Source organism: Felis catus, chromosome E3 (assembly GCF_018350175.1).
Source record: "Felis catus isolate Fca126 chromosome E3, F.catus_Fca126_mat1.0, whole genome shotgun sequence".
Classification (NCBI taxonomy): domain Eukaryota; kingdom Metazoa; phylum Chordata; class Mammalia; order Carnivora; family Felidae; genus Felis; species Felis catus.
In genome coordinates, this window is record NC_058383.1 from 8208227 (window position 1) to 8233960 (window position 25734).

Sequence of the window (25734 nt, forward strand, 5' to 3'; positions counted from 1 at the left end):
CCCAACGTGGGGCTCATACCCACAACCCTGAGATCAAGAGTCACATGCTCCACTGACTGAGCCATCCAGGCACCCCTTTTACATTGTTTTTAAAATTTGGAGTCAGTTCTTCAAAACCTGGTGTATACGCTATAGTTGTAACACCTCTCGCTGTGGACCAGCCACGTCTCAAGAGTTCAACAGCCACAGGCAGGGGCTGGTGGCCACAGGGTTGGACGGTATAGACCTAAGCGGTCAGCAGGTTTTTGGGGGATTCTCTCTAATTCTGTCTAACCTGCTCCCTCATCACCATCTCCACTCATCTTCCAGCTATGCTTTTTAAAAAATTATTATTACCATTATTATTAAAAACAAATTTTTAATGTTTATTTAGTTTTTGAGAGAGACAGACGGAGCACGAGTGGTGGAGGGGCAGAGAGGGGGGAGACACAGAATTGGAAGCAGGCTCCAGGCTCTGAGCTGCCAGCACTGAGCCCGACGCAGGACTTGAACTCACGAACCGTGAGATCATGACCTGAGCCCAAGTCGGATGCTCAACTGACTGAGTCACCCAGGCGCCCCTAAAAATTATTTTTATTATTGATTTATTGATATTTTAGAGAGAGTGAGTGTGAGCAGGGGAGGGGTGGGGGGAGAGAGAGAGAGAGAGAGAGAGAGAGAGAGAGAGAGAGAATGAATCTTAAGCAGGCTCCTTGCTCAGCACAGAGCCCAATACTGGGCTTGATCCCTTGACCCTGAGCCTAAATCAAGAGTTGGACACTCAACCAACCAAGCCACCCAGGTAGTGCCCCTACCTGTGCTCTAAATGCTTTTCTGCAAAAGCCTCTGTGTTGGTCTTCCCGGCCTCCAACCTTTCCTGTTCCTATTTGTTCTAGCTTCTGCATCCAGAGAAAGCTTCCTAAATGCAAACCGAATCACTTCCAGCCTCTGTTTAAACCCCTGCAGGGATGCTCCACCCCCTGCGAGTGGGGCAACTTTGGCCCCCTGTGATGTGTCCCTGCTGGTGCAGTGGAACTGGCCTCTTGTCTGGCTGTTGCTCATGTCTTCTCTGCTCAGCTGCCTCAGGTGCCATTTCCTGTTATAATCTTACCTTAGCTGCTACAATTTCCCGACCCTGTGTATGTGACTTGCTCTGGGATTTATGTATGGAAAAGGACGCGGTGATAGATGACTCTAGAAAGGTAGTTTGGGGCCAGGTGGTGAAGGACTTTGAACGCCAGATCAAGGAGTGTTCAGACTTTATTCTGTAGGTAATGGGGAGCCACTGTGAGTGTTTGAGGGAGAGCAGCTAGGGCAAGGGATGAGTCCAAGAGGGACTTTTGGCATCAGGCTTAAAGGGAGATCAAATCCAAATCCTTGGCACCCTCTGCAAAGGCCTGGAGGGGAATGACATGATCTGCATTCCGGAACCATCTTTTCTGAAGGCCACTGAGGGGTGGGTTGGAGAGAGGAAGTGAGGCAGAGAACAGTGCTTGTTCGAGCTTTTGTAGGTGAGTCCCTTTCTACTATTATACAGAAGAATGTACGTGAGCATGAACTCTCCTAGTGACCCTAGGTGAGAATCCTCTTTCTGTCTTACAGACAGACAAAGAAACTGAAGTTCAAGGCTAAGAAAGTGGTCCCCAGCACCCCGCGGTAAGTGCCTGCATCCGGGTCCTGTTGGGCCTGATGCCGGAAGGCCTGCAGGCGGCAGGACAGCCGCTGTGTAGCACCAGGTGCACCCAGACTACGAGGCTGCTTCCCATGGCAAAGGTCTCTCTGGGCGGCTCTGTGAGGGCGCGCAGGCCAGATGGAAGTCAGACGGCAGCACAGGGCTTTGAAAGAAAATGGTTCCTTACTTTGACTCCCTTGCTCCCCTGTAAGATTTACTTTTTTCTTTTTTCACTTGGAGTTAAGTTAATACACAACATCACACCGATTTCAGGCGTACCACAGTGATCCGACAATTATATGTATTACGAAATAGTTACCCTCTGTCACCATGCAAAGTGATTACAATATTATGGACCGTATTCCCTATGCTGTACGTTTTCATCCGCCGTGACTTATTTGCTTTATAACTGGAAGTCTGCGGCTCTTAATCCCCTTCCCCTATTTCGCCCATCCCCTACCCATTCCCCTCTGGCAACCCACCACCAGTTGCCCCCTCTCTGTCTCCCCATAAGAGTCTGATTAAACTGACATGGTCTTCTGGTTACAAGCAACGCCCTAGCTTTAATAATGCCTTAATTTTAAAATCCCAGAATTAATTTTTGGCCCTCTTCGGCATGCAGAGATTTCCCCCAAAGCCTTTAATTCTGTAATCAACTATTTCTCCAATCAAAGAAGACTCCACGGGACTTTCATGGTCTTAATTAATGACTGTCTAATCAGAATTCCACTCTGACTGCTTTAATCTCCCCTTCCCCCTTTTTTTCTGGTCTCTCAATGAAGGGCTTATCTAGAACTTGTTTTGACTTCAAACGGACACTTTGGTAATAGTAAATTGCAATACGGGTTTTATCAAGTGGAACCAACTTTTCATTCTCTTTCTTCTGGGTCTTAGTATCAAAGCCACCCTTAGGGAATATGGCCTTCCTTCCTGTCTGGTTTTCAGCAAAACATGCCTTCAGAGAAGCCCGGGGAAGGTGTTTTAGATTATGCGCAACAAAGACCTCCAGGGTAAAGCCTTTTTTTTTTTTTTTTTTTTTTTTTAAATTTTGTGTATTCATTTTTGAGAGAGACAGAGACAGCAGGAGTGGGGGAGAGGCAGAGAGAGGGGGAGGAAGAGAGAATCCCAAGTAGGCTCCGCACTGTCAGCACAGAGCCCAGCTCATGAAACCATGAGATCGTGACCGGAGCCGAAACCAAGAGTCTGATGCCTAACCAGCTGAGCCACCCAGGCGCCCCTGGGGTAAATCTTTCTAAAGTGATGATGGTGGGCTGATCTTCACCAAGGCTATGTGGAGGTTTTTGGTTTGGTGAGCTTACCTGGCGATTCTTGCTTAAGTAGTAAACATAGTATTTTTTTTTTTTTATTAAAAAAATTTTTTTTGGGGGCGCCTGGGTGGCGCAGTCGGTTAAGCGTCCGACTTCAGCCAGGTCACGATCTCGCGGTCTGTGAGGTCCGTGAGTTCGAGCCCCGCGTCGGGCTCTGGGCTGATGGCTCGGAGCCTGGAGCCTGTTTCCGATTCTGTGTCTCCCTCGCTCTCTGCCCCTCCCCCGTTCATGCTCTGTCTTTCTCTGTCCCAAAAATAAATAAATGTTGAAAAAAAAAATATTAAAAAAAAAATTTTTTTTTAATGTTTATTTATTTTTGAGAGAGAGACACAAAGTGTGGGTGGGGGAAGGATAGAGATAGAGAAAGGGAGACACAGAATCCAAAGCGGGCTTCAGGCTCCGAGCTGTCAGCACAGAGCCCGACGCAGGGCCCGAACTCACAAACTGCGAGATCATGACCCGAGTCGAAGTCAGACGCCCAACCGACAGAGCCACCCAGGTGCCCCAGTAAATGTAGTAATTTTAGATAGAGATATGAGTGGGTCAGGTGCTAGGTCTCTCTTGCAATGAATGGCAAATTCCTTCTTTTGGTCCTGTCGTCTATAGAACCCACCTGCCATTTCCATTTGTGGCTCTCTCTTTTTCTTTGTCACATACAAAGAAATAAAGAACACACAGTAAACAGTTGTGGTCCGGGGCCCCAAACCTGCACGAATGTCCCTTAGATGCCACCCCCCGGGGACAGCAGCTTGGCCCCCAGCTCTCTTCTCCCTGGGGGTTTGGGGGAATTAACCAAATGATTCATTGATTCACTCAGATAACCGGCTAATATTGACTAAGCTTTGACTGGGTGTGAGCCTCTCAGGCCCACGGATACAGAGACGAGTGGGAAACGACCGTTGGTTTCAGAGTGTGAAGTGTGTTGTAGGGGAGATGGCAGACGTGTGAAGAAGTAAGCATGGCAAGGGAACATGGGTGTGGGCATAGGATGTTGTGGAAAGATCTCTGGAGGCACCAGATGGGCATCGTCCTAGTTGGAGAGATTAGTGAGGCGCTGGATTCTGGAGGAGACTCACGGGGGACGTGCGGGGTGGGGACACAGACAGAGGGTGGAAGAGGGTCTTAGTCCATTCGGGCTCCTGAAAGAGAACACCGCAGGCCGGGGGTGCTTCTCAACAACAGGCATTTGTTTTTCACTCTTCTGGAGGCCGCCGAGACCACGGTGCCGGCAGATTCTGTGTCTGGTGACAGCCTGCTTCCCGGTTCACAGACATCTGTCTCCTGACACGGCAAAGGAGCAAGGGAACTCTCTGAAGTCTCTTTTAGAAGCGTGCTCATGGGACGCCTGGGCGGCTCAGCCGGTTAAGCGTCTGACTTTGGCTCAGGTCATGATCTCACGGTCCATGGGTTCGAGCCCCGAGTCAGGCTCTGTGCTGACAGCGTGGAGCCTGGAGCCTGCTTCGGATTCTGTGTCTCCCTCTCTCTCTGCCCCTCCCTCACGCATACTCTGTGTCTCTCTTTCTCTCAAAAGTAAATATTTAATGAACATTAAAACAAAAAAGCAGGGCACTCATCCCCATTCAGGAGGCTCCACCTTAATGACCAAATCACCTCCCAAAGGCCCCACCTTCTAATGCCATTGCCTTGGGGGTGGGCTTCCAACATGTGAGTCTGGGTGGGCCGGAAGCATTCAGTCTGCAGCACAGCACAGACAGAGGGGAGCCGGCTGTGCAGTCTCAACAATGGAAAAGATCCTGGCCTGTTGAGGGAACAGAGGTGTCCCTCTGGAGCTGGAGCATGCAGAGGTGGTGTGGAGGTGGGGGAGGACAAGCGTCATCTAGAAAAGACCAGATTTAGAGACCCCATCGGATACGGGGCAGGGGGACCGGATTTCAGTCCGGGTGGTGTGTGCGCAGAGGAGCCCCCGGGGGTGGGGGTTGGCCCACAGGGCTGCGGAGGGGCAAGGGGGGGCTGACGCCCATCCTGGGATCTGCGGGCCGAGCCTGAGTGGGGGTGTGCCCACCCCGAAAACAGGGGCCGCCTTTCCCTAATTCACACAAGCGTGGACAGGCAGTGACCCTAAGGGTAGAGCTCAGCTTTTACCCCGCTGAGTCTGAGGGCCCCTGGGAGACAATGCAGATGTGGGAGGGAGGGGTGGTCCATGGCAGCCAGGGGACTGGGCACGCAGAGTGAGCCGACCGAGTGGTGGCAGCACCACCCCGCCGATGGTCACCCGTGTCCAGGGCTTGCCTTCTGTCATGCCAGGCACACACCTTCGTTTTGCTCCCCAACCTGCAACCCCCACCCCTCCTCAGCCCTCTGACTTTGGACCTGCTTGAAGAAGAACTTGGCTCCCTACTGTCCCCCTTCTGTCTGGGCCTGTCCCCCTCCTCACCGGTTTCCAAGGTGGTCTGGAGGGGAGGATGGAACCTGGAGTTGGGGTGGGGGAGCAGGGGAGAAGGGTGTCGGGGGACAGACCACAGAGCAGCATAGAGCCCTCACTCACCCGGACAGCTGCCTTTGGTGGGGGGTGGCTTCTCTCCAGCTCTCAAGGGGTTTGGGTGCACGTACACCACGGTACCTGCTGGATGCACAGGTGGGAGCTAAGCAGGCACCTTCTGCTCCACCCCAGGCCCTCTTCCCCCCCCCCCCCGCCCCGCCCCTGCTCCCTGTGCCCTCCCTGCCTCTCAGCTCTGTTCAAATCTCTCCTCTTGCTTCAAGGCCTCTCCGGAGTTCAAACGGATTTCCCTGCCCCCGGAATCCCCAGCCTCCTCTGAGCTGTTACTTCTGGGTCACATGGCGTCAGGGACAACGTTTCCTTATTTGCGTCCTTCCTAAGGGTCCTCCTGTAAGTCCAGCTGTGGGTGAAACTGATGTCTGATTCAGCTGGGCACCTCCAGGGCCTAGCACAGAGCCTCACCTGTGCCCTTTGGTTCGCCACACGTTAGGATTTGCTTAGTGAGAGCGACAGACACATCTGGGAAAGTGAAAGAGAGGGACGTGACCCAGATCTTGCATAGACGCAGATGGACAGGCACCAAAAGGTTCAATCTTGTCCGTAGGAGATCATTTTCTGACCGCTTCTGCAGGGCAAAGGGCCCCTTTGCACCAAGCCACCAAAGCACACATACGTCCTTTAATGTATTAGAAAAGGCCAGGCAATGCTACAGTAGTAAGATGTCCCTGACATCTCCGTGGCTGACCACTGAAGGCTCTCCAGCGCTAGTTAGAGGGCGGGCTGGGTGGGGGAAAGCCTTCTGCACACAGGGGTCCAGGCTGACCCAGGCCCGGCCCAGGGAACATCTGGGGGACAGACAGGGCTTGGAGAAGTCATACCCCCTCACCTCTCTTTGCCCAGAAGTGGGCGTGGTCCCTTCTCCTACCCAGCGGCCAGAGCTAGCCACATGGCCCTGCCCAGCTGCAAGGGGGGAGGGGGGCTGGGGGAGGGAGGCCTTCTCTGGAGAAGGCAGCTGATCCAGACGTTGGTGAACACCAGTTTCCTCTCCCAGACTTACTCAGGTCCATTTAGGGGAAAGTCTTCCATGGATGAGGTGCCTTTCTTGCCCCGAGGGCCTGGAACCACGGTCTCAGCGCCTTGGCTCCTGCTTTCCGCTTACCCGACTCGGGAAGTTCTCTTTGCGTTCAGCGGCCATCATCATGCATTGGCCTCCAGGTCGTCCTTGGGGCTCAAAGAACAAGTTTCATTCCTTTTGCCCGCACGACTTGGGAGGTCTGGATCGCTCCCGGCCGGTCTTCCCTAAGTCCAGCGTCCCTCCGTGGCCACTCCTACCTCCCCAGTCACTCACCGTTGCTCTGTTTTACGGTCTTCTCATGGCAGGAGCCCCAAGTGCTGAACTGCAGCACTGGACAGTGCAGGGAGTGAGGAGCCCTGGGAAGAACTACCCATCACAGACCCTCAGCTCGGGCACTGGTGGGAGGGCCATCATGATGTGGGGTTACTGTGTCTAAACACCCCACCGTCTTCATACCTGTGCCAGGGTAAAACTGGTAAGGCCAACACTCTCCTGGGCATCGCCTCTTCTTTATTTTGGAATTTCAGTCCCTTGCAAGGGACTGAATGTTTGTGTCCCCCCCACTCCCCATCCATCCCTTGAGATCCTAACCCCCTAGTATGATGGTATTTGGAGGCGGGGCCTTTGGGAGGTGCTTGGCTCAGGAGGCTGGAGGCCTCCTGAACGGGACTGATGCCCTCATAAAAGAGACCCCAGCGGGCTCCCTTGCCCCTTCTGCCATGTGAGGACACAGCGAGAAGATGGCCTCCCATGAACCAGGAAGTGGGCCCTCACCTTGATCTTGGACTTCCAGCTCCCAGAACTGTCAGAAATAAATTCCTATGGTTTATAAGCCCCCTAGTCTATGGTGTTCTTTATAGCAGCGGAAGGAACACACGAAGACACGGCCTTCCTTTGTTTATCATCGAACCGTCTCCTTAAGCTCTTTGGGAAGCATTTGCTGGGCTGTGGCCACATTAGGGAGCAAACTGATCACCATACAAGTTGGGCTTTTAGCGTGGGTGATTGGGCACACTCCCTACTTTTTTTGTGTGTGTTTTTTAGGTTTTGTTTTTGACACTGCCCCCCCCCCCCCCTTCAAACTTCTGTTTAAGATCATGGGGTGTTGTGGCAGCCGTCAAATTCGCCGTCTCTGAACATCTATCTCACTGCCGGTGTTTGGGGGAAACAGGTAGGCTTACACTTGCAGGTGTGCTGGGCAAAGCAGAGTTCCTGTTTATAGGGCCCGGGTGGACACCTGTGGGGGTGTGCGGGGGAAAGAAGACAAATTCAGGGTTCGCACCTTGTAGAGTGGCCATGTTTGGCTCCCACTCTGCCCCGGCCCAAGGACAAAAAGCTTGGAGCAGAACGAAGAAGCCCTTCTGCTGTGACCGTCCTGCGACCTGGAGTCAACCCTGCCCATTTCTGTGCTGTCTTGGGATCTGGAACAGCTGGGATTACGGGCTGCTGGAGAAATCAATGTGAAAACCTCTCCGATTCCTATGCGGCCTCCCTGAACTTCTGTGGGGGAACCGGAGAATCCATGTGCAATAGGGCACTGGGCGGGGGGGGAGGGGAAGATTTCTGTTTTAGATTAACAGGAGGATTTATCATGCCAGAAGGTCAATATTTACCTTGGCTTCAGCTTGATGAGTATTACTTCTCTGTTCAGTGGCTCTCTCTGCTGACTTCAGCAGAACAGAAGATCTGCTTTTTGTCTGCGATAGAGGATGCTGACTGATACTTTCTTATCAGAAAGGCCTGCTAACAGAGTTGGGGAGGGGCCCACTCTTCTAGTGTGTGTGTGTGTGTGTATGTGTGTGTGTGGGGGGCCGTCTCCTTCCACCAAGAAATCTGATCCGTCTTTGTACAAACAACCCGTTTTCAAGGCACTTTCGAACTTGCAAAAGGAGGAGAGAGCACAGGGCCCTGGACAAATCACTTGTCTCCACTCCTTGTCTGAAAAGTAATTCCGAGGACCCCTGCCTGTCCGTGTCAGGCTTGTGGCAAACAGTGGAGGAGCTCAGGAAAGCCTCCCAGCCTCATTCGGCCGGTTTTCGTTACATGGAGGTTGGGAGGGAAGAGGTTCTGTGATCGCCCAAGGTCACCAAGGAAGAGAGGAGGAAGGAGTCAGTCCTGCAGTCAGGGTCCCAGCTCCAAGCCCTTATGGCTCAATGTCTTGGGCTCCTGGGAACAGTGGCTTCCGCCTCTCCCGAAGTGCTAATGGGTATTTGTGGGATGCCGAAGGCACCGGTGTGGAATATAGACACAAGCAGGTGGGTGGAGCACCGATTAGGCCAGCCAATCAGTGCCCGTGATTGAAGACCCCTAGACTCTCTGAGGTACCGCCTGACCCTTTATTTCAGGGCCCTCAAACATCCCGTTTGCCACTCACCACAAGTAAGTTTTATCTTAAAAAGAAAACACGCAAACTGTACATCCTTCACAATAATAGTCTCATATTTGTTTTAAAATAAAGTGTTATTTCAGGGCACCTGGGTGGCGCAGTCGGTTAAGGGTCCGACTTCGGCTCAGGTCACGATCTCACGGTTTGTGAGTTCCCAGCCCCGCGTCGGGCTCTGTGCCGACAGCTCGGAGCCTGGAGCCTGCTTCGGATTCTGTGTCTCCCTTCTCTCTGCCCCTCCCCTGCTCATGCTCTGTTTCTTTCTCAAAAGTGAAATAAACATTTAAAAAAAAAATTTTTTTTAAATAAAATAAAGTGTGGTTTTAAATTGTTGACCATGGAATACTGGGTTTGTCCCGGGGCCTCTCAGGGTCTCGTCTGAGAAAGCTCTGCACCCTGGGATATGAGCCTCCTGGTCAGCCCCACTTGGGGGTGGGGGTTGAGAAGGGGGGTGCTCTTCAATTTTATCCCTCACCAAAGCCTTGCAAATTACCATAATGAACATTTATTGTCATAAGGTGCCAGCACCTTTCAAGCACTGCAGGTGAAGAATTCATTGAATTCTTTTAGCAAACCCATGCCCTAGGTGTCGTGATTTACAGATGGGGGCGCTCAGAGAGGTTAGGTAACACGTCCAAAGTCACAGGGCTGGTACCTGTTGAAGTGGGATTCTACTCACTGGTGTTCCCTGGGGGGAGTTGAGACCGTATCGCTATTGAACCCTTCTCCGTTCTTCTTGGCTCCCGCGGCCCCATCTTGGGGGGGGGTTGGCAGCTGAAAATCTTACGTAGAAGAGTGACAGCTCAGTAAGGCTGGGTATATCCACAGGTGCCTTGGAGAGGGGAGTGGAGGACGAAGAGAAGAGTGAATTACTGAAGGCCGGACCTGGGAAGATCTTCAGAGACAACCAATACACTTTTCACTTTACAAATGAAGACACTGGGAAGGACCAGAGAGGGGAGTTTTCTGCGGGTCATCAGCAAGTGAGTGGGGGAGCCCGGAACAGACCTGGGGCTTCTGGGTCTGGGTGGTGTGGGCAGTATCATATTTCTTTTCCTGATTTTATGCATCTGTCTTTTTATCCCTTACCGTCTAAATGGAACCGCCTCTTGTTTGCAGAACTTTTGTCCGAACTGCTGGCTGCCCTTTGCTATTTTTTTTTTTTTTTACTTTATTTATTTTGAGAGAGAGAGAGAGAGAAGGGGAGGGGCAGAGAGAGAGGGAGAGAGAGAATCCCAAGCAGGCTCCGCACTGTCAGTGCAGAGCTCTATGCAAGGCTCGAACTCACAAACCACGAGATCACGACCTGAGCCGAAATCTAGAGTTGGACGCTTAACCGACTGAGCCACCCCGGTGCCCCTGCCTTTTGCCATTTTAATGCCTCCCTGAAGAGTAGTGCAGGCACCGTGAGGGTGACAACCATATTATTTGCTTCTCTACCAGCCCTCACTGTGCACAGCATGGTGCTGAACACACAGAAGCTTCCTGGTCACGTTCGTGGGGCCAGAATGAACTTACTGTCCTGCATATGAAACGGAGGACCAAACTCAGACAACTGTCTCAGTCCTGAAGTTGCCGGGATGAATTAGTTCTTTTCCTAAAGCTTTTCATCCTGAACGAATCCTGAGGTGTACAGAGTAGTGTTACCCCTCTTTTCTCTCTGCACCTCTCTTGTCTGGGTGTAGCCTGTAGCACTGGACAAATGACTTTAAGATAAAAACGGAATCCTTAAAAAAAAAAAATCTTGTTCCCTTCATGTCACGCCTGCAGCATAAAGCTAATTTATAGCTACATGGAATTTCTCTGGTCTTTGAGGTCTCATTATGCAAGTAAAGGAGAGGAAGGAAGAAGACAGAATGCTTACAAATTCCTGGGGGGCGGGGAATGACCTCACCACTTACTGGGTGTTAGCCAACTGCCCAGGGACCACAGTTCAGATTCCTTTTGGGGAGGCCCTGAAAATCCCCTGATAACCCAAACTCTCCAAATCTTTTAGGTCTTGAGAGAGGGATGGAGGGCAAGTTGAAGGAAGTAGTTCTAGGTCCAAGTGACATTTCCCATTATGCACTGCCCACTCTGAGATGGACTGTATCCAACCTGAGTCCTGGTCAGAGACTCGGGACTTGGGAAGTCCACTGACGAGGCCTCAGCAGGATGTGAGAGAGCCGAGTGGAGGAAGACGGGTAGTTGGGGGAGAAGGTGAAGCGGGTTGGATATGTTTGGGGATAGGTACTCAAGAGGGTACATATGGGACATGTGAACAAGAGGACAGAAGCCGCGGGAGTGGGCCTTTCTATTCACATCCCCAACGGCATTTTCCTGTATTCCCCTAAAAACAATTCCAGAATTCTCTTACAAAATGTACTGCAGCCCATTAAGCACTTCCATATTGGATGGCTTCTCTCCAGACCTCGGGGCATTTTACAGACTAGTAGCTCTTAGTTAGGGGGGCCAAGAGGCAGCTTTGGGGCCTCTGTCAGCCCCTAGGGTGCTTCAGGGAGAATTAGAAAGACTCAATCTGGGGAGAGGGGGCGCAGCCTAGATTTTGGGCCCCACCTGTCCCCTGCTTGAGGTACAGCGCTCTGGAGATCTTGCAGCCCAGAAAAGATCAACTTGGGGCCAGGCGGCCCATGGGCTCAGTGTGGGATCTGGGACTCGGCATGCCCGTCTGTAAAAGGTGGGACTGTAATCCCATCTTCCCTCCCCTGAAGCTACTGTCCAGATCTGATGCCTCATGAATCAGTGATTCCAAGGACAACTTCTCACCCCCGAGTCCAGGGCTTTCCTCATTCCTGGCTACAGCTCACCTTGGAGAGAGAGAGAGTTGGCAAGGTAGAGGGTGGAGGTGAAAAGGGAGAAGATTCTAAGGAAGCCTGGGTGTGAAGTAGTTTTGTCCAAAGGGCCCTACACCAAGAGCGTGCTCTTTTTCCGGCTTAACTCTTTTGGGCCTCTGTTTCCGCCTCTAAAAAATGGGAATGGTGGCATCTAATACCGAGGGCAACGTTGTGGGGATGAAAATCGCCCAGGTGAAATTGCCAGGCATGCAGCGGGGATCCCACGAGCGTTTGCGGACCCGAAGAGGGCTCGGTTGGGAAGGTTCTAGAGTGCGTGCGCGAGGACGCAGGCGCGACGTCTGGCTTTCCGGGCACGCGGCTCCCCCCCCCCCACCCCCCGGACCCCCAGCTCTGCAGCCACTGCCGCCTCCTCGGCCCCGGACCGCCGAGGGTTAATGAAAAAGCCCCACGCCCCCTTTGACGGCGCTGAGCCCACCTCGCCGAATTTGAAAAGGCGGCCCTGGAGAGGCGTGGGCGCCCCCCAGAAACTTCCAACTCGCACCCGGGCTCCGCTCGCTCGCCGGCTCGCTCGCTCTGCTCCCGGCGGGGGCCGCGGGTTCGGTCCGGCCGCGGGTGCGCTCCCGCCTGTCCTGCCGCCCGGGCTCCGGGTCCCCGCGGGCGGCCGCGCAAGATGAAGCTGGCTCTCTTCCTGCCCTGGGCGTGCTGCTGCCTCTGCGGGTCGGCGCTGGCCACCGGCTTCCTGTACCCCTTCCCGGCCGCAGCCCTGCAGCAGCACGGCTACCCCGAGCCGGGCGCCGGCTCCCCCGGCAGCGGCTACGGGAGCCGCCGGTGAGTAGCGCGGCGACGGCGGGGCCTGGGGGGCGAGCGCTGGGGACGCGGGGCGGTCGGGGGCTCGGGGCTGGAGACGAGAGGCTGGCGGGCAGAGGGCGCCGGGCGGTGGGGGGGGGGGGGGACGGAGCGCTGGGCGGTGGGGCTGGGGACGCGGGGCGGCCGAGGACTGGGGGCTTGGGCGGCCTGGACCGGGGCGGGGTGGGGGGGCGCGGGGTCGGGACTGCGGTGGTCTCTGGCCGCGCCCACCTTCTCTCTTCCTTTCTTTGCTCCCCCAACCTTCGCCCCTTCGGCTCCCGGCTCCGAGTGGAGGTGGCCGAAACCTGCGGGGGTGGGGGGGTGGGGTGGGGAGGCGCGCGGAGGGAGCGACCGTGGCCCGCTGGGGCTGCGTGGTTCAGTCCCTGGATGTTTACCGGATCACGTGGCTCCGCCGCGCTCACCTGCGCGGTCGCGGCTTTGTGTTGGGGAGCAGGTTCCCGGGTTGCCAAGGCCGAGCGTCCGGTCTCCCGCCTCTCTTGCTTGCTGCCCAGGGATACCGGGGGGGGGGGGGGAGGCGGCGGCGGGGGGGGGGGGGACGATTCCGTCCCGTCCTGGGGGCCGGGACCGCGAAGGAGCCTCTGCTGCGCACCCCCCAGTCACCTGGGGACGTGGAACGGGGCTCCGATTGGACGGATCCCCTGCGGGGCCGGAGAAGGAGCCAGGTCACCGAACCCGAGGCGCCGGGACGCACCGGTGGCTTCCTCCTCTGCCGGCAGGTGGCGCCCTGGCCACCCCCGAGACGGTTAGGGCAGCGTCTGCTCACCGCGAGGTTGAATTCCCCCAGAAAACGCGTGAGCACGCAAGTGAAAGTTGCCAAATGCCCGTTTGCGCAGCTCAGTCGAATTCAGCATTTCCTCATTTAATAATTACAACTCACAGAGTTGTGATGGCTCTCTGGAGCACACAACGTGCATTCGTACCTTCCGTGTCTTTGGATCCTAACCCCCCTCCAGGGGTACCTATTACAGCGTTATCTTTCCTTCGGGTGAGGAAATGGAGCCCCAGGGGGAGGTCCCCAAGTTAGTGGCAACTCAGGACCGACCTTCTGTCTGCTTTCTCCCAATCCTGTCCTTTCTACCGCACCACTCTGCTTATTGTTATGGAGGAAGGCAAGAGACAGGTCCCAGCGACTTCTCCTGTGTGATATTTATCTACCAAACCCCGGAGAACTATCAAGATGAATCCTGGAAATGAATGTCTTATATAGCACCGGGGAAGCAGAGATGTTTTGTGCCGGGCAGGCTAGGCTGTATGCTTAATGGCTGGGTAAGGCGAGACTCAGGAAAGCGCGCGCGCACACACACACACACACACACACACACACACACACACACAAAGTGCTTCTGGAAAACTTTGCATACAATTTTATTTCCCTCATTTTGTTTGGAAATACTTACCCATGGCTTCTATTAGTATTATTCTCCAGACACCCACAGTAGTGTGGGCTCTGCACTCATCCCCCGCATATGAGGATAGTCTGAAAAAAACAAGCTTTTCAAGTTGTAGAGTGATCTGTATAACATGATCTCATTTATGAAAAAACATTCTGGTTTATGGGGATGTATGCCCAGAAAAAAAAATGCATAGGCAAACATTTCCTACAGTTACCTATGGGGAGAGTCCAGAGGTCGGAGGGCGGGGGTGGAAGGTGGGTGGGCTTCCATTTTCTCCCTTGGTGTCCCGGTGTCCTGTTTGCATCTCTTACAAGGCGCATACATTCCTGTGTTATTTTCGCAATTAAAAAGTGTGGGAAGGAAAAGAAAAAGAAAAGGAAAGCTTCCGCACGGTGAGACATGCATGCGGAGAAGAGCCCGAGGTGAGGTCCCTGAAGGAAGTGAGTGGATGGGGACGGATGCTCTGGCGTTTGGTGGGGTGCGACTTGGGGAGCGCCACAGAAACTTGGAAGGGACTGTTTTAGCGTAAATAAAAAGAGGCCCAAACAATTGTGGTAATCTTCCAGAACTCTTTCTACCAGGATGGGAGCCGGGAGAAGGTATAATTAGGTTCAGGAAGGATCTGGATGAAGCTGTGGAAAATGGATTCCTAAATAGGACACTAGGAGGTGTTAAGGAGGCTCGGGGCAGGTTCCAGATGCTGGAGATTGATGTCCAGAGCGCCACTGAGCTCCGCTATGCAAAGTCCCGCGTGGGCATGGCGGGCTTGAGCCGGATGGTGTCGTACGTTCCTGGGTCTCGTGAGCGATCAGTCGCAGGTGGCCTGCGTCCTTGAAATTCAAGAGCCCCAGAAGCAGAGGGCTCGGAGACGACGTTTGGCACGGCGCCCTTCGCAGCCTTGGCCTCCGCTTTGCCTCCGTATGTGTGTTGACAGTGGCTTGGTCTCAGCCTACGGGCCAAGTGACGGAGCTGTTTCTGACAAACAGTCTCCCTTCAGTTCATGGTATTGCTCCTGTTGGCGTCCGAGTTTTGGATGTGGTCTGTGTTTTCCTTGTTGGGCGTGCGTGCGCCGCAGATCGCTGCGCCCACCCTTCTGGGCCTGGGCCTGTCTGGGTCTGACATGTGCTGGGGGCATCTTGCCCAAACCGGGGTGCTCTGCTCCGGTCGCCTCTGTCAGAAGCCCAGGGTGGACCCCTCTGTGGAAGCAACTTTGGCAAAAACAAAGAGGACCCCACTTCCTCAGAGGGCTGTTTCCAGAAGAATCTAGCAACGCTGCGTATGGGCCACCAATGGTTTTTGCTGGCCAGAGAGCCGTTCAGTTGCCAAATGAAAGCCGAAGGGAACTGCGGCACCCGTGGACGTGCGGGGCCGCACTAAGAACTGAGCCCCCGGGGCTCCTGGATGGCTCAGGGCGTCAAGGGTCTGACCGGCTCGGGTCCTGATCTCACAGCTCATGAGCTCCAGCCCCGCATCGGGCTCTCCGCTCTCAGTACAGAGCCTGCTTGGGATTCTTTCTCTTTGTCTCTTCCTGGCTCATGCTCTCTCTCTCTTTCTCTCTCTCCCTCTCAAAATAAATAAATAAACTTAAAAAAAAAACTTAATAAAACTTAAAAATAAAAGAACTGAGCCCCCAATGCCCCCCCCGTTTTTGATTCTACCCTGGTAAGTAGAATACATTTGTGAAACTCTTTAAAGCATGCAAGTTTCGCTCACTCCCCTTTCTCTTTCCCTCCTTCCCTCCCTCCCTCTTCTGCCACAGATGTTTACTGGGGGGGTCTTGTCCCTTGTCTCCTCCTCCCTTCTATATCCGACCCTAAAGGGGCCAGAGCAGCTGCGAGTGATCAGGGCACAAGGATGAGACCAGAGAAGGGCCCCACGGCCTATCTGTGTTGTGCATCTAGTGGAGGGAGACGTTTGAATTTGGTTAAAGATAAAAAGCTTTAATATTGATTCTTGGTGTGGATGTGTTCTTCTGACTAGGAGAAACCAGAGGAGATGTGGGATGTGCCCAGATTTCAGCAGAGGAAGGAATGAACGCGTCCAGAGAGTGGGTTCGTGGGGCAGGGGACAAAAGACAAAGTTGTTTTTGGCTTCTCCCCTGAAGAAGAACGCGCATTCCAGAAACCACTTCCCCCTGTGTAGGGCCCGAGGCGTGAGAGCAAATGGAGCCCAGGCGCCGTAAGGCTGCATGTCTACATGCTATGACTCAGGCTAACGGATGCTCCGTAAGTGGGTTCTGTCCGCCACCCTCGGTGAGTGTACCTTCTCAATGACCTGGAAAGCCAGGTCAATGAGGAATTCATAGATGCCATAGAATTCTGTTCCGGAAATGGGGTGAGGGGCCTTATGGGCCCTTCGAGCTGCATGTCCTACAAGTTCACTCCACACCCGTGGCCTAGAAGTGGGCATACAGGCTGTGGGGTCTGTCCCGGAGGATGGCCCGGATGGGCACACCCTCTTGGTCCCACAGCCTTGTCGTCCGGCGGGAGGGCCACGGCCAGAGGAGGCCAGAGCGGGGTCCTGTCAAGTGCAAGGCCCAGGGCAGGTCCAGGTCCAGGGGCCACGACCCGTCCCCTAGGGGCTCTGCCCCTAATTCACGATATGGACTTGCGCGTGTTACTGAACCTGCCTGAGCCCGTGTCCCGGTCTGCACGATGAGGACAGCATGGAGACAGGACTCAGGGCGTGAGGCTCGCCGGGAGGCCGCGTGTGTGAGGCGCCAAGAGCAGGAAGGGTGCTCAGAGGCTGGGTTTGCAGAACAGACCTGACCGCACTCGGCCGTCCCCACCGCGGTCAGGAAGAGAGTCGGAGCTGCTCAGCCATGCGTGCAGGCCTTTGTCCTCTGGCCCCCTGGCCCCTGTGCCGTGGGCCGCCCCTCACCCTCCAGCCCTGCCGAGCGGCTGCTCCCGTGGGTCATCCAGCGTTCGGGGTGCTGTCGCTCCAGGTCACACCTTTTATAAAAAAATTTTTTTTTAAATCTTTATTTATTTTTGAGAGAGAGAGAGAGAGGGAGACGCAGAATCCGAAGCAGGCTCCAGGCTCCGAGCTGTCGGCACAGAGCCCGACGCGGGGCTCGAACCCACAAACCGCGAGATCATGACCTGAGCCGAAGTCGGACACTTGACCGATGGAGCCACCCAGGCACCCCTCCTGGTCACGCCTTTAATGACGCGGATACTGGCTGACGGCCTGTTTCATCCTCGTGGCTTTACCTGCGTGAGGCTGTCCTCCCCACACCCCTCGAGGCTGCCCCACTCCCCTCCTCTCCCCCATTCTGCCACAATTCTGGGCACCCGGATGTCCAGGTGTGACTCACCAATGCCCCGTGTTACTCTAAGCCTCTCCCTCCCCTCCCCTTCACCTTAGCCGCTCTCCTTGGCCTTGCCGGCCTCCGAGTTCCTCGCAGGAACCTCACACCTCGGTGTCTCGGTGTCATAAACTCTGGACTCAGGTTCTTCCACCCCACCCCTCACTCACGCGGCTGAGCCCTCCTTTGCTCACTCCGTCTTCTCTTAGCCCGACCGCTTGTCCCATCTTTGTGGCCTTCCGACCTCCAACTTCCTGTCCCCTTGACCCTCCCTCCCAGCTGCCTAGAAAGGCGCGCCCCTCCCCGCCCAGAGGACCCTCCAGCCTTCTTCTGGAGGGTCAGGAGGGCTGTCCATCCGCGTTAGCGACGTTACTGCGCCTCGGTAGTGGTGACGGGGTCTGGCATCGGGGCTTCCTGTCTCTCTGCCCAGGAACTGGCTGTGCGTGGCCAGCCCTGTGATGGCGAGGCTGTGTGGCATCGTCCGTGACCAACTTAGCCACTGCCTGGTGGGGCCCGTTTTAGTTCTACAAGGATCTGTCTTCCTCTTCCGTGCCGCTGCCCGATGGACCTTTCTCTTGCTCTCTTCTGTCAAGCCCTTTGGTCGCCCACCATCTCCTGCCTCAGCTTGACAGACAGGTTTCACTTCTTAGGTCAACTCTTAGTGACTAGTAGGAGCTGCCCCGGTCAGTGGGTTAAGAAGGATTCCGAGGTGGAGTCTGGGCTCTGGGAAGAGGACCATGACAGCTGAGTGATGTCACCGTGGCTGTGGGGCAGGAAAGTGGAGGCAGGTGTGATGTATTGGGCAGCCTTGGCCTTTATGATAAAACCCACCGTCTCCGGTGTCACGTATAAAGGCTGCCTTCAAATCAATGTTTTTAAGTTTATTTATTTGAGAGAGAGAGAGAGAACAAGCAGGGGAGGGGCAGAGAGAGAGGGAGAGAGAATCGCAAGCAGGCTCTGCACTGTCGGCAGAGAGCCCGATGTGGGGCTCGAACCCACGAACTGTGAGATCGTGACCTGAGCTGGAACCGAGGGGGACACTTACTTAACCGACTGCGCCACCCAGATGCTCCTAAAGTCTGACTTTTTAAAGCCCATCTTTTGTCCTCTATGCCAGCTACATCGTATTAATTGTTTCTGTTTCCTTGCATCTGCTGTTTGATTTGCTTGCGGTGCCCTCCCATGAGCACCTAGAATATTCTGCATATGTCTGTCTCAAGGTCTCTCAACCTTGGTACCCTTGACATTGTGGACTGGGTAACCTTGTCGTGCAGCCGTCCCATGTGTCGCAGGATGTCCAGGCCTCTCCCCACTGAACACCAGGAGCATAGCCTTGCCCCCAACTCGAACAACCGAGAAACATCTCCTGACCCGGCCAGATGTCCCCTAGGGGACAAAATCACACCCAGCTGGAACCGCTGTTCTCTCTGAACTTGAACATTTTGAACTGGGGGACATTTAAAAATATTAAAAAAAAACATTAAAAAAAACCTGGGTGGCTCAGTCCGTTGAGCGCCCGACTCTTGATTTTGGCTCAGGCCGTGATCCTAGGGTTGTGGGATCAAGCCCTGCATAGGGCTTTGCGTTGACAGCATGGAGCCTGCTTGGGATTCTCTCTCTCTCCCTCTGCCCCCTCCCCTACTCTTTCTCTCTCTCTCTCAAAAAAGAAAAAAAAACAATATATGAAAATAAAAATATGATATCTAAAATTTTTTTCTGTGGAAGCTGTCGAACCTATACACAAGTAGGCGGCAAAATAAGTCCCCACGTACCCTCACTGGGCTTTGTTAACTGTTGCATTTTGCCACACTTACCCGGTTCCCTTCTTCCCGCCCAACACACACACACACACACACACACACACACACACACACACACACACATTCTGTTTGGGTGTGTGAAGCATTTCACAGTTTTTTTTTTTTTTTTTAAGTAGGCTCCATGCCCAATGTGTGACTTGAACTCACCACCCTGAGATCAAATGCCCTTGGGGCATTTGAAAGCAAATCCCAGGCTCACGTCCATTTTACTTGTAATATTCTGTATACACTACCATGCCAACGTTTAACAGACTTACAGTCATTCCTTATTCATCTTACTGTTCCTTCTTATTGGATCCCAAATCCAATCCACATTCAGATTTTCTCCAATTGTCCAGAAAGTGTTTCTTTATTGTTAGTTTGTTCAGATCCGGATCTACTCATGGTCTGCTGTGGTTCTTGTGCCTTTGTAGTCTCTCACTGTAGGAAAGTCCCCTCTCCTTGACAAGAATGCTTTTCCCCCTCAAGCCATTGACTTGTCAGAAGGCCGGTTGTCCTGTAGGCGCCCGTGTTCCAGATTTGGCTGATTGCTTCCAAGTGGTGTCATTGATTTGATCTTCTACTGCCTGTGTTTGTTCTATATTGGAGATTAGATGTAAAGGTTTGATTATATTTAGGATCTCTTTTTGGGGGGGAGGCAAGAGTGCTTCATAGTTGGTCCAGTATGTCATGTCATATGATATCATGTCATGTCATGTCATATCATGTCATGTCATATTAATCAGGGGGTGTTACGAACTGAGTATTTTTGTCCCCTCAAAATTCCTATGGTGGAGCCCTGTCCTCAATATGATGGCATTTGGAGGTAGGCTTCTGAAAGCAATTATGTTTAGATGAAGTCATGAGGTTGGGGTCCCCATGATGGCACTCCTGTCCTTATAAGAAAGGGAAGAGAGTGGCGCCTGGGTGGTTCAGTCGGTTGAGCGTCTCACTTGGGCTCTGGTCATGATCTCGCGGTTCATGGGTTTGAGCCCCGCGTCGGGCTCTGTGCTGACAGCTCAGAGCCTGGAGCCTGCTTTGGATTCTGTGTCTCCCTCTCTCTCTGACCCTCCACTGCTCACGCTCTGTCTCTCTGTCTCTCTGAAATAAATAAACATTAAAATTTTTTTTTTAAAAAGAAAGAAAGGGAAGAGAGAGAGCAGAGCACGCGCACACGCACACACTCTCTCTCTTTCTCTCTGCCACGTGAAGACACGGTGAATGGGCAGCCTTCCTGCCAGCCTGGAAGAGGCTCTCCCCAGGAACTGAATTTGCCGGCACCTTCGTCCTGGACTTGCCAGCCTTCATATCTGTGAGAAAGAAACATTTAAGCCACTCAGCCTAGGATGTATTTTACGATGGTGCCCCAGGCTAATACAGGAGGACATGACTTTTTTCTCCCTGGAAATCCGGGTGTTCGACATTCACCGAAATAACCACTGTCTGCAGGTTTCTTCTTCTCTTCTCTCTGCAATTTATTTCTTGAAGAAACCGGGCCTGGTCGAGGTTTCCTTGTTCAGGATTTTGTTGAGAGAGAGAGTGAGAGAGCGCACGCTCGTGTACACACATGTGAGCAAGGGCACGTGTATGGGGGAGGGACAGAGAGAGAGAGAGAGAGGGAGAAAATCTCAAGAAGGCTCCCAACACCCAGCGCGGAGCCCAGTGTGGGGCTCGGTCCTATGTCCCTGGGATCATAACCTGAGCCAGAATCCAGACTGAGCCACCCAGGCGCCTCTCCTTGTTCGGGATTTTCTTGATTGTATCCTCATGGTGCCTGTTACCACGTTCCTCTGTCCTTGGTATTTCTAGAATATTGGAAATTAAACAGAGGCTTGAGTAGACTTTGGTTCTGTCTCCTTCTCTTCCTTATTATTATTGTTTGGGCAAAATTACCTCTTTGGTTGTGTAGTATTCTTCCGTCAACAATTATATTAAGAATCACACACCATCTGGTAGTTTCTTTTTCTCTTGTGATGTTAGCAGGTTTTGATAACCGTTGTCTTCATCACTGTTCGTTAAGGGCTGCATTATTTTTGAGAGAAAGAGTGTGTGTGCACCCCAGTGGGGGAGGTGCAGAGAGAGAGAGGGGGACAGAGGATCTAAAGCAGGCTCTGCGCTGAGAGTGGAGAGGCTGACGTGGGGCTCGAACTCACGAACTGTGAGATCAGGACCTGAGCTGAAGTCAGACGCTCAACTGACTGAGCCCCCCAGGCGCCCCCCAGGTGTATCCTATTTTAATGCTGACGTGGCTTTTTCATTTAATTACTGGAATACTTGTGTGATTTCCCCCTTCTCTACTATATGTAGATAGTCATATTTTGAATTTTTTTTTTGTAAATTCGTTTTTAATGTTTATTTATTCTTGAGACAGAGACAGCGTGCACAGGGGAGGGGCAGAGAGAGAGGGAGACACAGAATCCGAAGCAGCCTCCAGGCTCGGAGCTGTCAGCACAGAGCCCGACACGGGGCCCGAACTCGTGAACTGCGAGATCCTGACCTGAGCCGAGGTCAGACACTCAACCGACTGAGCCACCCAGGCTGCCCTCCTGCATTCATGTTTACAGCTCCATAGTTCTGCACTGTGTGAATCACTTCGCTTATTCACTTTGCCCTTTACTGGTAGACATTGTGTTGTTCTGATCCTTTGTGTCGCATGTAACGCCCTGTTACATGTCATTGTGCGTCATTCATTTTGTATTTTTGCAAATGGATCTTTTTTAAAAAGCTGATTTATTTTGAGAGAGAGAGAGAGAGCAAGTGGGTTAGCAGAGAGAGAGAGAGAGAGAGAGAGAGAGAGAGAGGAAAGAGAGAATCCCAAGCAGGCTCCACACTGTCAGCATAGAGCCCCATGCGGGGCTCGAGCTCACGCACCATGAGATCATGACCTGAGCCGAAATCAAGAGCCGGATGCTTAACCGACTGAGCCTCCCTGGACGCCTGCAAATGCATCTTTAGGATGTGTTTTTACAAGTGGGTTTTCTGGGTTAAAGGGTGAATGTGTGCATACTTCTGATAGCGTCAAACTTCCTGCCAAAGGAATTATACCATTTTGCCTCCTAATGAACAGTTTCTTTCTTGGGATACATTTTGTTTGTTTGTTTTAATTTTTTTTAATGTTTATTTTTTTGACAGAGAGAGAGAGAGAGAGAGAGCGAGCATGGGCGGGGGAGGGGCAGAGAGAGAGGGAGACACAGAATTCGAAGCGGGCTCCAGGCTCTGAACTGTCAGCACAGAGCCCGGCTCGGGGCTTGAACCCACAGACTGCGAGATCATGACCTGAGTTGAAGTCAGACGCTCAACCGACTGAGCCACCCAGGCGCCCCTGTTTTAATTTTTTTAATGTTTATTTATTTTTGAGAGAGAGAGCACGAGCAGGGAAGGGACAGAGAGAGATGGAGAGAGTGCGAGCGTGAGCAGGGGAGGGACAGAGAGAGAGGGAGACGCAGAATCCGAAGTGGGCTCCAGGTTCCAAGCTGTCAGCACAGAGCCCAACATGGGGCTCGAACCCACGAACCGCGTGATCATGACCTGAGCTGAAGTCAGACGTTTAACTGACTGAGCCACCCAGGCGCCCCCTTTGGGGTACATTTTGAAGAGCCAATTTAGTGATTCTGGGACAAAGTGGCCCTGTGGGGATGTGAGGGGACTTCCCTGGCCTACGCCACCCGCAGGCCTGGCCCACCCCTCGCGTTTGCAGGGCGCTGATGAAAGCCCTCACACCATATGTCTAAGTATTTATAAGTCGTAAATCAAGCTTACAAACTGTTAAATAAAATCTGTTGTGTTATCGACCTTGACAGACCTACCTTCCCAATGACCTGGGGATGGGGGTGAGGCTCATATTTAGAACTCTTAGCCTCCTTGAGTTTTATGCTGGAATTCAGCGGTTCGGGGAGATCCACCTTTCACTTCTCTCCTTGTTCCGCCCGACACCTTGCCCCTGGTGCGGCCTCACGCACCCACTGTGGGCACTTGAGTCTAGCCCAGGACCTCTCACCCTGCCCTACCAACCGCCACTTGGCCACACTTCATGCCCGAGTGTGTCTAGCTGTGGGGGAGGGAATCCCAGGCCCCAGGTACCTGCACTTGGTCTGCGAGGGTGCCTGTGGTTTTGGGGACGATGTCCCTTTGGGCCCACAGCCTCCTTCCTTGCCCTGTGGGGAGGGGTGTGGCCGGAGGCAGGTCAGATGCAGGCCCTGGAAAGTACAGTGCCCAGGGTGGGGCTCCTGTTTTTTAGGTTTAAGACAGGTCTGTGTCAACGTTACCTCTGGCGAGATACAGAGTGACTTTCCACAGGTACGTCCCCAGTTCTTCAGAATTAGATGGCCTTTCCCCGCATGCCCCCATTCCAGAAGGCTCCATCACAATGACAGAGTTAAGCTGTCTGTGTCCACGCGTTTCCTTCTAGTATCTTCCCTGCTGGACCTCTTCATCCCCCGTTAGACTGTAGGCGCCGAGGGGGACGTCACCCACCTGTGAGAGAGGCCCGAGAAGAAAGAGAAAAAGCTTTGTAATGTCGTACCTTTCCTGGCATGTGTTCCCCATCTTTTGGAGTGAGGGGCCCCGCATTTTCCTCTTGCCTGTGCTCCAAAGTTGTTTAGACGGTCTTGCTCCCATGTTTCAGGTGTCGCGTCCCCTAAACCACAGGGCAGTGACTGGCCGATCATGATGAACTGAGGAGGTAAAAGGATCGGCCATCCAGACCTATCCATGACTCGGACAATCTGGGGCCTGGAGATCTGGATTTCAGTGGCCTCCCCAGGGGTTTTTCGTGCAGCCAGGTTTAGGAAGCCCTGCATGGAGAATAGTGTTTTTTTGAGATTCTTTCATCACGACCGATAACAAGAAATACCCTTCCTGTGGTGACCGAGTCCCCTTGCTTATGTGTGCGCACTCGCCTGAAACGTACTAGTCTGAAACAAGTTTCACAGAATAATGCTTACCGTTACCATATGTGGTATTCTCTTTTTTATTGTATTCTATCGAGTTCATAAAAAAAAGTGCTTGCCAAGACTCAGAAAATTGATTCCACAGCCCCTCTGTGTTAAGACCTGCCTGGGAGACCCCCTGCCCTGGGGGAGTGTGGGAGTCTCTTTGCTTTCCCCGCTCCCCCCCTCATTCCCATGCCTGGCCCTCCCGCCTCTGACTCTGAAGTCCCTTTCTGGTTTCAGCCTAGGTGAAGTGCTTGGTGTGTCCCCTCTTTAACCCAAACGCCTCCCCCAGACCTTACTCCATTCTATTATGGGGCAGCCACAAAGGCCTTCCCTTCGGGAAACTTTCCCGGACTGACCTCCCCGCTCTGTGGGCAGCTCTCTGTGCCTCTTGGATCTGTGATTGTGGTTTTCACCCTGAGAACTCACTTCCCGCTTTCCTTCCCTGTGGATGGAATCATTTCTCCTCCCCGTTTCCTCCCTATCGGGGCCCTGGCCAGTCCACCTGGGACCTGGATGCACAAGCCGGCCCTGCCCACCCACCCCCACCTCCTTGGGAGTGTGAACTTACCTAACCGGGCATTCAACCACCTGACCATCACTGAGCCCTGTAGGTGGGCTGGAGCTGGGGACTGAAATGTGGGGGCAGGGGCACACTGCCGGGGGGAGGGGTGCTGGCACTCTGGGGAGTGAACCATCACATCCGGGAGGCCTTGAATCTGTGACTGGATCACAAGGACCCCGGTGCTTTACCTTCAGGAAGTTACCGTTTTGCGTGCTTGGTGCTGGAGGCTGCGGGGTGATCGGTGATCGGCCGGGCCTCTGCCCTTGATGAGCTCAGAAACTGGTGGCGCTCAGACCCCAGAGCGAGGGTGGTATTTGCTACCTCGTGGGTGTGTGCGGAGTGTGACGGGCAGGCAAGGGCCGTAGGAGCGATCACTTGTCTAGGGGAGTTTGGGCGTGTGTAAGTGTGGGCATCTTTGTGCCTCAGTTTTGTCCTCTGTAAAATGGGGATGATTATGGTGTTTACTTCATAAAGCTTATTTTGAGAGAGAGAGAGAGAGAGAGAGAGAGAGAGAGAGACGTGGTAGGGGCAGAGAGAGAGGGAGAATCCCCAGCAGGCTCCCCACTGGCAGCACAGAGCCTGACGTGGGGCCTGAACTCATGAACCACGAGACCATGACCTGAGCTGAAACCAAGAGTCAGGTGCTTAACTCACTGAGCCACCCAGGTGCCCCGAAGTGGGTCTTGTAGGATGAATAGGAGTCTTCTTGGCAATGACAGGGGAGGGCATTTGGGGCGGACGAAAGAGCCGTGTGAAGGCTGGGAGGTGGGACTGTGGTTTTATATGGTGAGTGCAGGTGCGTTCAGAAGGGCTGGACGGGCCAGGCCTTTGGAGCCTGAGTGCAAAGCCTCCTTCCTGCCACCCTGAGGAGCTTGGGTTTTATGTCTAAACATGGTTACGGTGGCCCTTGTGCTAGCTTTGCTGGTGGGAGGGGAGCCAGCTAACAGACCGTGTCGGCAGCTCCTGGCCGCTTGGTGGGCCGCTGATAGGCCGGGGCAGGTTGATGACCAGGGCTCCCGGCCCTGCCCGGGGCCCGGGGATGTTGCGGGCCGGCTGCTTTGCTCCTTGGAACGTTGCAAGGATCACAGTCTTTTCTCAGCTTTGAAAAGGCAGCAAAGCACGCCGTTCACGCACCTTTCGTTTTAATAAAATAGTTGCGTGTTTTTCCTCCACGGGGTTTT

The 25734-nt window shown here is 53.5% G+C and overlaps 1 protein-coding gene and 1 long non-coding RNA gene across 7 annotated transcripts in view; one reads left to right on the forward strand and one right to left on the reverse strand.

The window, feature by feature from the left end:
* Nucleotides 1-3572: 3572 nt before the first annotated feature.
* Nucleotides 3573-12303, reverse strand: LOC109495145. Of its 4 annotated transcripts, none has more exons than XR_006591342.1 (6): nucleotides 12166-12303; nucleotides 9575-11855; nucleotides 8126-8209; nucleotides 5900-7749; nucleotides 5486-5563; nucleotides 3573-4816 (listed from the first exon to the last, which is right to left on the reverse strand). It is a non-coding gene; the product is annotated as an uncharacterized LOC109495145 (long non-coding RNA). The 4 variants fall into 4 exon arrangements; XR_006591344.1 differs by having other exon boundaries at nucleotides 9575-9727; nucleotides 12166-12301; XR_006591345.1 differs by lacking the exon at nucleotides 12166-12303 and having other exon boundaries at nucleotides 9575-9727; nucleotides 11703-12070.
* The window catches only part of COL26A1 (collagen type XXVI alpha 1 chain), a 169591-nt gene continuing 153628 nt past the window's right edge, over nucleotides 9772-25734 (forward strand). For 2 of the 3 annotated variants that reach the window (XM_011290368.4, XM_011290369.4), the window contains exon 1: nucleotides 12361-12518. In XM_011290368.4, the coding sequence (XP_011288670.1) occupies nucleotides 12361-12518 (158 nt within the window). Of the gene's footprint in view, nucleotides 9879-12360; nucleotides 12519-25734 lie in introns of those variants that run through there. The other variant, XM_011290370.4, reaches the window with a different exon arrangement.